The following is a 10,512-nucleotide window of genomic DNA, read 5'->3' as shown; positions in this document are numbered from 1 at the left end:
AAGTACGGGAAATGCCACACCTGAACGGATCCATGGTCCAGTTTGGTCTCCAGTTACGCTGCGGTCAGTACCTGGCACTGCAGAGGCTGGGACAGGAGAGGGGATTTTCACCTGGTTGTGCAAGAGGGGCCAGGCAGGGAGCGCCCCTGCCCACCCAGCAAATTGCTCCCTGAAACACGACACAGAGGGAGAGGGGAGCTGGGGAAGCAGCAGCACGCTCTGCACTCTCACCACCCCTGCGGATGCTGAGGTGGGGCTTTTCGGTTTGCTCTCTGCCCCACAGCTGCTGTTTATTGCTTGAAAATTTAAGGTTCTTGTCAAAAACAAAAAAGGAAGGAGGTGGGAGCTGGGAACATACAAAATGGACTTCTCATTGCTTCCCAAGAACCTGGAAATACAGTAGTGGCTGCACTCTGGATAAAAACCTAGAAAAGCACTTTTTTTCTTTTTCCATATATTTTTTTTAAAAAAAAAAAAAGACATTAAAAGTTCAGAAAACCTGCCACACGTAGAGCATTTGAGTCTCAGTCAGCACACACGTATGGGAAGCATCACCCACGATGACCGCTCTGTCTCAGACTAAGTCGGTGAGGTTTCTCTATTGCACGTTCATGAAATGTTCTCGTCGGGGTCACAGTTAGGATTAGAGGACTGCACCAGCTCCCCGGGGCTGGGGGGGGGGGGGGGCTCTCAGCAGGATGAAGACGCTGTCATCGGGCTGAGTTTCAGCTGGTGGACGGGAGAGTGGATGGGCACAGAACTCAACACTGAGGTAGGAAAGGCGAAACACGAGCCTTCAAAATTTTTGCCTAACGTCAGTTCTTCCGCAAAAAAAGACGCGGCTTCTCGTTTGCACGAGGCGACAGGTGGGCTGGGGGTGGAAGACAAGATCTCTGACTCATATTGTAGTAACTGTCCCATGAAACCGAAGTTTGGTGAGATCAGGCTCCGGCGCTGCTTGATGTAATCGAAGGCCTCCTCCAGGCGGAGCTTCTTGGTTTTCATCAGATAGGCCATGCAGATGGTAGGAGAGCGTGAAATCCCCGCTTCACAGTGCACCAGGATCTTGCCCCCCGTTCGTCTGACATAATCTGGGGAAAAAGAAAGTCATTGCAGACATCAGCTGACGTTGGGGTTGGAAAAGATGCTGTGGCACACGTTTGAAGCTGACGGCGGAGCATGACACAGAGCCACACCGTCAGCACGGCAGCCCCTGCTCTGTTGGGCACTGAGGGTGACTTGGAGACAGAAAGGAGGGGGACAAAACCCATCCTAAGATGGAGCTGAGCTGCTGCTGCTTCTGAGCTGTGCATCCCAGTTTGGTTCTGTCTCCATTTTTAACAAAGTCCTTCCCACGTGCCTATTTCTGCTTTGGTTTGATTCACTTTTCAGAGAGCTGAGGGATGGTGCGGGTATCTGGGCTGTGCTTGCGTGTGCTGTTCCTGCATTTTCTGCCCGTGGCTCAAAGCACTGACCCTAGGACAGCCTGGCTGGGCCCTCCTACCACCAAGTATTTCAAAGGCAAGAAAGGAGCTGGCTTCCTCTCCTCAGCTTTGCTAGGAAAACAGGGCTTTTCCTTAAAGCCCTAAAAGCTGACCCCCTGCTTGGCTGGTTAGCAGCAAGTGGCTGTGCCCAGAGCTACCCTTGGAGGTACCCTTGGGTGGGGAGGCTGCGCCAGCTCCCTGGGGCCCTCACCACAAAGCACAAAAGGGCTGGTAGGCAGCTGCTAAGCCCAAGCATCCCTTAACCAGGCTGTAATTAAGTCAGGATATAAAAGGCTTATGCAAAGCACCCATTTTACACAACAGGGAGCCACTGTGGTTACTCACACAACACAATGATTGTTATTAGATTAAAGGGAATGTGCTTAAAATAAGCCCTTTCCACACTAAAACACAGTTCAAAAATAGACATCCTCTGGTCCCTTGCCTTGAGCAAGATGTTCAAGCTCCAATTTATGGAGAAATGCGCCAAGTGTGGTGCTCACTGCGTGGCACTGAAACAGCCAAGCAAGTTATCATTTCCTTGTCTTGGACTAGGGGACCAGTGCCACCGCGGCCACTTAAGTGGTGTACAAAATAAGGAAGACACAGATTTGAGTCATTCCCAGCAACTCCACCACACGGTTTTATAAAAGTGAAAACTGAAACCACCCTCAAAAAAACTTTGGGAAACTTCCAAGTGACTCAACTACTATCAGAAAGTGCTGGGGATGGGACGGAAAAGTGAATTAACGTTTCCCTGAAAATTGTGAGAAGTCCTTTACCAGGAAGAGAAAGGTCTTGGAGGGCACCCTGACATTGTGTTTTTTTTTCCCCTCCTCCTGCCTGCAGTGTCAAAGGGCTCAAATTCAGATGGGTGATGAGTCTCAAGTCTGTAACTGGGGTTTTATTCTGTTTCTCTGACACACTCCTGGAGAACAACAGCCCTGTTTCCAGCACCATCCCCACCCAGGCTCAGGCTGCTCCACCCCACAAATCGCGCTGTGCTCGACGGACCAGCCTTCCCCTTGCTGTGCCACTGACCTACCCCAGTTCAATGCAGATTTGGGAAGGGATGGCCCTTGAGTTTTCCAAAAACCTTATTTTTTGTTCCCCACTGGGGTATTTAAACGGTGAGAGAGCGATATGATTAAAAGGAAAAATAGGAACAGCTCCGTGATAGGGGGGGACGCCAGATTTCTAAAATCCTGACTCTGGGGGGTGTCCCAGCACAGCAAGGTAATAAGCTAACCATGCACCCACCTGGTTTTACAGGGCCTGAAATACGTGTATTTTTCTTTTTTCACCTACACAAAAATCAATAGACTTCAGTGCTATTCGGCTATCCTAATTTGCTCCCCTGTAATTCTGAAGCTACACCTAAGCTTGCTTTGAAAAGAAAACGAAGCTAAGCAGCTCACTCGCCTGGTGGCAGTGGGAAGTGGACATTTGAATTCCTCAGCCTCCCAAAAACCTTGCTCTGAGCATCCCTTCCTTGCTGAAACCCCTCTGCCAGGACAGATGCTGGGAAGGGAGCTTAAACCTTCACAGTGGGAATTTACACAAAATGTCCTTCGCGATGTGCATTGTAAAATAAATACATAGGAAGATGCTGAAATTTGTTAGAAATGCATCTTTAAAAGAGCAGGAAAAGCGTGCTCTCCCTGCCGCTATGGCCTTTGCTTTGCAGCCTGCTTATTTGTCAGTAAGGGCTTGAAACGCAGCACGAGAAGCTGGGCACCTACCGATGAAGTCGATGGCTTCCTGGAAGTGCGAGCTGATGTCAGCCGTGTGGCTGTCCTCCACCGGGATCCACTTGTAGCAGTACTGGTCCTTGAAGGACTCGGAGCTTTTCCTGGAGACGTTGAGCAGGGCCGTGATGTGCAGGTTGGCGAGAAACTCGCACTTGGAGGCGTGGTAGGCACTACCAAGGTAGAGAAAAGGCAGGATTTCCACCGGGCCACCCTGGAAGAGAAGGAGCAGAGACACATGAGTGATGCCAGCCTCCCGCAGGTGTTTTGAGCCCAAAGAAAAACAAGGGAGCCTGCGAGGGTGCCCGCTCCCTCCCCCCGATGGTTTTAGACCCCGCTGAGGCTGCCCAGTGAATCATTGCCCTGGCACAGCCCACGCAGGAAGGAGGTTTTCGTTTTCTGGTCCGCATCTGCAAGGCACGAAGCCGGAGCCAGCCCACTCACGCAGGAGGTTTCCGGCTTTCGGCAAAGCGCTGCCCCTCAGGAGGGGCCCGAAGTGCTTTCATATGCGGGGCTGTCCCCGCAGAGGCCTTGCCGAAACACGTGTGAGGCAGGGAGGTAGATGGAGGAGGCTGCCAGAGCTCAGTGAAGGGCTCAGACACTCTCCCCACGCCCCCAGTGTGAGCCCTGTAGCAGAGCACAACCCCAGTGGCACCACCGTGGGGCTCGGGCTGGGGACACCCCCTCCCCTGCGTCAGCGGAGCCACACAGGGCCACCCACCCGAGATGTTATCTCGGTTCCTCCTTCCCCAGAAGGAGAGGAGGCCGGGTGACGACACCGCGGGCAGAAAGCCGCCGCCTGACACAGCCGTGGCAGCGGGGCTGTGGCTGCAGGTAACTTTCCATGATGCTGCCGCCAGCTCCTGGGGGCGAGAAATCGCCTTCCCAGCCCCCCCAAACCACCCAACCCAGCTTGTGTCACACACTGGGGACAGCCGGGAGCCACCTGCGTGGTATTAGGGAGGCCGGGGCCCCCCAAAAAAGGCACGGGGGGGGGGTGGCTGTGCGGAAGCAGCCTGACCGCAGGGTGCCACCTCGGAGCACACGTCTTCCCCGGCCCCGGGGGCGGGTGCGGGGGCACGGGGACTTCCCCCCAGCAAAACCCCAACGGGGCCCCGCTCCTCACCACCTGCTGCCGGGGCCTCCGGTGCTGCTTTGCCTGCCTTATATTTATTTATTTATTTATTTATTTTTACCTCCTGCTGATAACTAAATGTGAAGCCAGGTGGAGGCGGTGCTGCCCAGCAGCACGCATTGATGTGGATATTGATGTGGATGGTGACAACCTGGTGACAGCCTGGTGAGACACGTGGGATGTCACCTTTAGCTGCCACCTCCCTAGCCTCTAGAGCCATTACAACTGCTTTTCCAATCAAAATGTGGCAACTTCATAGAAGAACGCGAATTTTAACAAATCCCACACGCCACAGAGGCTCGTACACATCTGCCTTTGGGGCGTGTAAGACTTGTGAAGCCCGAGGGGACAGGGAACAGCCCGGTGGCACAAGACAACCCGAGGGGGAGGTGACCCTGTGGTGGCACACACCTGGTCGTAGGCAGGCTGCTGGTGGGCACCCTGCTTCTCACAGTGGCCGCCGAGGTTTTTCTCCACGTCGTTCCTCTCGGGGGCAATGAGCTTTCCATCCACACAGCACTCAGGATATTGCGAGTTAAAGGTTTCATACCCCCCTAGGGAAGGGAAAAGAGAGAATTGCGGATGTTAGCGCTTCCAAAAAAAACGTGGTTTAATTAAAGCGGAGGAGAAATGAAGCTTGGGCACTGGTAATGAGGTGGGACAGAGCCACACTGCCATTGCCCAGGGTTGATTAGGAGAAGCCTATCCCCGGAGAAGCGGGGCTGTTTGAGAGACTTCGGGCACCCAAGGAAAACCTCCGATACCACTGACAATGATTAACTTGCTGAAAGCCGATGGACGGAGATTAAAACTGTTGGTGAGTGTAAATCTATTGAGCCTAGAAAACATTAACCCCAGCGCAGCAGGGCCCGAGCTCCCTCCCCCCCACGGCCACACGAGCACCGCTGAACTCTCCGGAGCTGCTCCTGCTGCCCGTGTTGGGGCAGCACAAATGTTTTATTTGCATTTTTGACCGGACGCAGGCACACGATGCTCGCAGGCTTGCCATTAATCACCGCCACGCACGAGACAGCGAGTTAATGAAGACAGTCCCACTGAAAGCAATCTGTTAAGTAACTGCTGCAAAGCTTAATGAAATCCTGTGACAGCATCTGACAAGTGAATAGCCCCACATGAGCTATTCCGCATGGTTAAATACTGCGCTCGTTACATTCAGTGCACTGCTAATGAAAAGGAATTAATCCTATTATTACATTGTTACTCAAAGTTTGTCGTCAGCTAAATCATCGCCTGCTTCCAGGCTAGGAACGGGCTGCACAGCAGCACACAGCCTCCAAAACGTGAGTAAGCCAGGGAGCAGAAACAGCCTGCAAGTGTCACTTGTGCCGTGTCTGCCACCTGTGATTTTTTTTCAGGACAAAAATGAACAGCAAAGCTCCTGACCAGGTAAATTCAGTAATCCTGTAGAGCACAGCCCTCGAGTAAATGAGGCTCTGCAAGCAAACCCTGCGATCTGCTTCGTTAACCTGCGACTGTTTCACCCCGACAGGCGGTGTCAGCATGGGTGCCCTGATTCAGGGAGCGGTTTCCCAACAGGGTGGTCCCAGCACAGCTCCCCCTGACATCCCAGCCCTGCACCGCCGGTGTCTCAGCCGTTTGCAATCCTGAGCAGATGTGTGCTGAAACTCATGACGTGCGGCGGTCGCCCACTCAGTCGTGCCGTGGGGTCCTTGTGTTGCAAAAGCACGGCACGATGCAGAGCCCACTGGGTGTAATGAAAGTCTGCTTTCTGTGACGGGGGCCAGGAGGGCGACTTGGCGCCCCACAACACCTGCACCTTTCCTCCCACTCCCCCAGCCCCAGCCAAATGCAGCCAGCGCATCAAGCAGCAATGCAACTGTGGAGGGGGGGGGGGGGGGGCTGATAAAATGCTATCCCTAACAACTGGTGGTGGAAAAGCCAAACGCGAGCAGTTCCCCAGCCTGTCTCAAGCCACCTTTCTCAGGGCGCCCTTTCAAATCCTCTTGTTTTCCAGAGCTGACCTTATCTTCCCCCAGCCACTGCCATCGCATCGCAAAAATATGTACGGTTCGTGGAAATAGCCCTGCTTCTCCTTCACTCCCCGTGTTGTTGTTTTTAGTCCTGAATGAACACAAGCCTGCCTGAGCCAAATCAGCGTGTGTGTTCAAACAGCCACACATCTCATGTCTCTGGGGCAGCTCATGCTTGCAGTCGGTGAACGGTTAATTACAAGCCTTGGGGATCAGGATATTTGCAGGCCGTTCTTACAGTGAGTCATCTTCTCATCCCCTCCTCCAGCAATCTCCTCGCTTCCCCCTCCCCACTCAACCTAGCTTCCCTGAGGTCATTTCTGCAAATACTAGATTGCTCATCGCAGAGAGCTGTGCCGCGCTTCATTTTTAATCAATAAATAACAGAATCCTTGTCAGCACCGGGGGACCATACATTATTTTATCTTTCTACAGGCTCCTCACCCACCGCACACAATCACTCTCGCCCTGCCGGGGCTGAGCTCACCCAGAACAAAACTGCACCTCCGCAGATGAGAGATGACACACACAGCCCCTACAAGCCAGAAAGCGAGAAAATGAAGGGGCCAGCACCCAGCTCAGCACCCGATTGCCCTGTGCTTGCTGCCCTGCCTGGGGCTGGACCCCAGGACACTTGGTGGGGCCTCACTCATCCCACCACTGCTTCTGAGGTGAGACCACCTCAGCCAACACCTCCTCCTGGCTTCCCCACAGGGGAGAACAGGAATGTAACGGGGAACCTCGAGGAGCTTTCCCCCAGTGGTTTTACAGCCCATTATTAGCGGAGCTAAGACACAGACACACACGAGGCAGCAAAGCCAGTGCTTCGGAGCCCGATGGTCCCCGCCGGGTGCTGCAGGGTGACTTATTTCCCCAGTGTCACAGAAACCTTCCCCGCACCACAACAGCTTCCTGGGGGTCCATGGCCCCGGTGAATCAGCAGAGTTGCCCACTGAGTCACACCGGATCTGAAACGGAGCCGTGGGCTCCACGGGCCTGAGCCTGCTACCCGGAGGACTTCACAGCAGGGTGAAAAGGGGGAAACCTCCTCCTCCTCCTCCGCTAGGTAAGGGGAAACGCTTTCAGCCTCAAGTTGACAGACTTTCAAGAAAGAGGCTTTGCAACACACAAAAGATGCAAAGCGGAGCCCACACAGAACTCCGCCCCAGATAAACTGCCCACAGCCACAGCCACCACTTCAAAGCGCGGGGCTAGTACATGAGGAGGGGAGGATGATCTTGTGGCTACACGAACAGGCTGAGAGTCAGCAGAGATTAATTCAGTCCCTGGTTTGCCACAGACTTCCTAGCGTGACCCTGGCGATGTTTCTTCATCCTTACTTTAATGGGGTCCCTAAGGAGTTGCCTGGCCCCACACGGTGCAGGCATCCCTGCCCCGGGGCAGCAGGATTGGTGCTTTTGGGGCGACTGCAGCAGGCTGGCGGTGCTCAGGCATAGCCAGGGTCATGGCAAACTACCCTGAAAGTCTCCCCCCACCTCGGTACCGGGCAATATCCCCACTGGAGGTGCCTCTACCCTAGTGGGGATGTCCTCTGGGCACTGCTCGTTACAGGAGGCACAAACTGGGGGGACACAAAAAACCTTCTTTGACAAAAGGCTTAATAAAAGCCTGTTAATCCTGGCCGGTGAGGACACTCGGGCAGAGTTTAAGAAACCCCAAACAGCCCGATTTTCTCCTCCAGCCATGCCCCCTACCGCTGCTGGGGGCTCCCAGGGAAGTCCCCCCCAGCCCTCCCCGGCCGGCACCGCCACCAGAAGGGACGGGAGGGGGCGAGGGCTTGGAAGCGGGGAGGGCAAAAGGACAAAGGCGCTGCCGAGCCACATGGAGGGGAGGGGATGGCCAGGAGAAAGGGCAGGCCACTCCGCTTTATTATCATTGTTTTATTAGCCCCGATTTACACGAAGGGAAAACAAAAACCGCAATAAAAGGGCTATCACGCACGTGGGAGAGGCGGTACGGCCGGCCCCAAAAAGCCCCGAGGTTTCGATGAGGGCAGCGGCCCCGGGTGATGCCGTTTCTCACGCAGCCCCTCGCCCTCTCGTTGTCCCCCCCCCCCCCTTTTCGTCCTCCTTCCCTGCTGCTTTTCAGTCTTAAAGCCGGGGGGGGGGTGGGAGCGGAAAGGCAGCGCGGCTCAGCCGGCAGAGCCTATCCGGGATTTATCTCCAGTGGGTGGAAAAGCGCTGAAATCCCGGCGTTACCCCCCCTGCCCTCCCCCAGGAAGCACTTTAACCACCCGGGCAGCGGGCGAGGAGAGGGGAATGGAGCCCCTGGGGGTCGCAGCTACCCCGGAGGGCTCCGGGGTCGGACCCTCACCCCCCCCCCCACCCCCCGACCCCAACCCCAACCCTCCCGATCCTCACCTTTCAAGAAGCAGACCCTGGCCCCGGCCTCGGGGAGGCTGGAGAGCAAGGCGTTGAGGACGATCTGCGCCGTGCTGTCCTTCTTCAGCTTCTGCCAGTGCCCCGTGCCTTGGTCCAGCACCACCACGGCGGCCAGGCGGGTCCCCCCCGGCCCTGCCCCGTCTCCCCCACCCCGCAGCAGCCGGGCTCGGGCCGCCTCGTCGGGCACCACGAAGTGGAGGGGCACGGCCCCGCCTCGGGCCCTGCGCATCACCACCGAGTTGAGGTTGACGTTGAGCGAGCCGCGGAGGCAGGAGGCCGAGAAGGAGAGGTAGGGGCGGCAGTCCAGCACCAGGCAGCGGGAGGGCTCCTTCCGCAGGAGCTTCCGCAGCTGCCGGCAGTCGAGGGAGGTGACTTTCATAGCGGCCGGGAGCCGCGGGGCCGCTCCGCATGGACGGGACGGACGGACGGAGGGGCGGACAGACGGGCGGACAGCCAGGGGATGGAGGCGCCGCGCAGAGCCCGCGCAGGGAATCCCGGCCGCCGCCGCCGGGGATTTATATGAATGGGAGGCCGGGCCCTGACGGCACTGCCCATATAAGGGGAGTGACGCGGGGCGCTTTGCCTTATATGGGCATAGCCCGCCCCCCTTGGCCACGCCCCCCCGGCGGGGTTTCCCCTCCCCGCCAGCCGGTGGAGGGTGGGGGCTGCGGGCGGTGTTAGTCAGGCTGGGGGGGGAAAGGAAGCTGAAAAACGCCGCAAAAATCCTCCAGTCATCGGGTCCGGCCTCCTCGCCCCCGTGCTGAGGGCCGGGGGGCGAGGGGGAGGGTGAGGGGGAGGAGGAGGAGGAGGGAGAGGAGGAGGAGGAGGAGGAGGAGGAGGAGGAGGAGGGAGGAAGAAAAAAAAGGAAAAAAAAAAGGAAAAAAAAAGAAAAAAAAAGGAAAAGGGGGGAAAAGGGAGGGGGGGGGAAGAAAAAAAGGAAAAAAAAATTAAAAAAAGAAAAAAAGGAAAAATAAAAAAGGGAAAAAAGAAAAAAGGGGGAAAAGAAAAAAGGAAAAAAAAAAAGAAAAAAGAAAAAAAGGAAAAATGAAAAAGGGAAAAGGGAAAAAAGGAAAAAGGGGAAAAAGGAAGAAAAAAGAAAAACAAAAAAGGGAAAGAAAAAAGGGGGGAAAAGGGGAAAAAGGAAAAAAAGAAAAAAAATTAAAAAAGGGAGAAAAAGAAAAAAAGGGAAAAAAGAAAAAAAAAGAAAAAAGAAAAAAGAGAAAAAGGGAAAAAATAAAAAATAGAAAAATTAAAGAGAAAAAAAAGAAAAGAAAAAAATAAAGAAAAAGAAAGAAATTAACAAAAAAAAAAAAGGAAAAAAAAGAGAGAGAAAAAATGAAATAGAAGAAGAAAGATGGGCAGCACTAGGGCAGGTTTCCCACAGCAGGCTGCCCAAAGGGTTTGGGTTCCCTTTATCCTCCCCCCTCCCCGTCGATGTCTGCCTGGCTGCGGGGCACTGCCAGCGCCAGGCCGGCAGCTGGGTGAGGAGCAGGGGCTGCCCAGCGCTCGTCCCCGGGGTGCTGGAGCCCTGCAGGTTTATGGCCTGGCAGCAAAGGGGGTCACAGCCCGGTGGGGGGATTCTGCAGAGGGAGCAAACGGCACGGGAGGGCTGGTCGGGAGCGCAGGGCCACCTGCAAGAGGAGAAGTGCTTGGGGGGCTCATGGCTCCAGGTGTAGAGGCTGCAGGACCGTGTCGGGGGCCCACAAACAAAACACAACAGAGCTCAGGCTG

General features: G+C 55.1%; 1 protein-coding gene across 1 annotated transcript; it reads right to left on the bottom strand.

The window, feature by feature from the left end:
- Positions 1 to 469: 469 nt before the first annotated feature.
- On the bottom strand, positions 470 to 9,300 carry DUSP5 (dual specificity phosphatase 5). Its single transcript, XM_027460332.3, has 4 exons — positions 8,761 to 9,300; positions 4,779 to 4,921; positions 3,227 to 3,446; positions 470 to 1,091 (listed from the first exon to the last, which is right to left on the bottom strand). The coding sequence occupies exons 1-4, from the start codon at positions 9,158 to 9,160 to the stop codon at positions 691 to 693; spliced, it is 1,164 nt and encodes a 387-aa protein (XP_027316133.1). The 5' UTR covers positions 9,161 to 9,300; the 3' UTR covers positions 470 to 690.
- Positions 9,301 to 10,512: the final 1,212 nt, after the last annotated feature.

This window comes from Anas platyrhynchos, chromosome 6 (genome assembly GCF_047663525.1).
Source record: "Anas platyrhynchos isolate ZD024472 breed Pekin duck chromosome 6, IASCAAS_PekinDuck_T2T, whole genome shotgun sequence".
Lineage (NCBI taxonomy): Eukaryota > Metazoa > Chordata > Aves > Anseriformes > Anatidae > Anas > Anas platyrhynchos.
The sequence above is the reverse complement of the archived record's forward strand: the minus strand, read 5'-3'. Positions and strand labels throughout refer to the sequence as shown.

Coding starts and splice junctions, on each gene's coding strand:
- DUSP5 (XM_027460332.3), bottom strand. CDS start 9,160: ATGAAAGTCACCTCCCTCGACTGCCGGCAGCTGCGGAAGCTCCTGCGG. Junction 4,922..8,760: donor CAGGGTCTGCTTCTTGAAAG/GTGAGGATCGGG, acceptor TCCCTTCCCTAG/GGGGGTATGAAACCTTTAAC. Junction 3,447..4,778: donor AGCAGCCTGCCTACGACCAG/GTGTGTGCCACC, acceptor CTTCTCTTCCAG/GGTGGCCCGGTGGAAATCCT.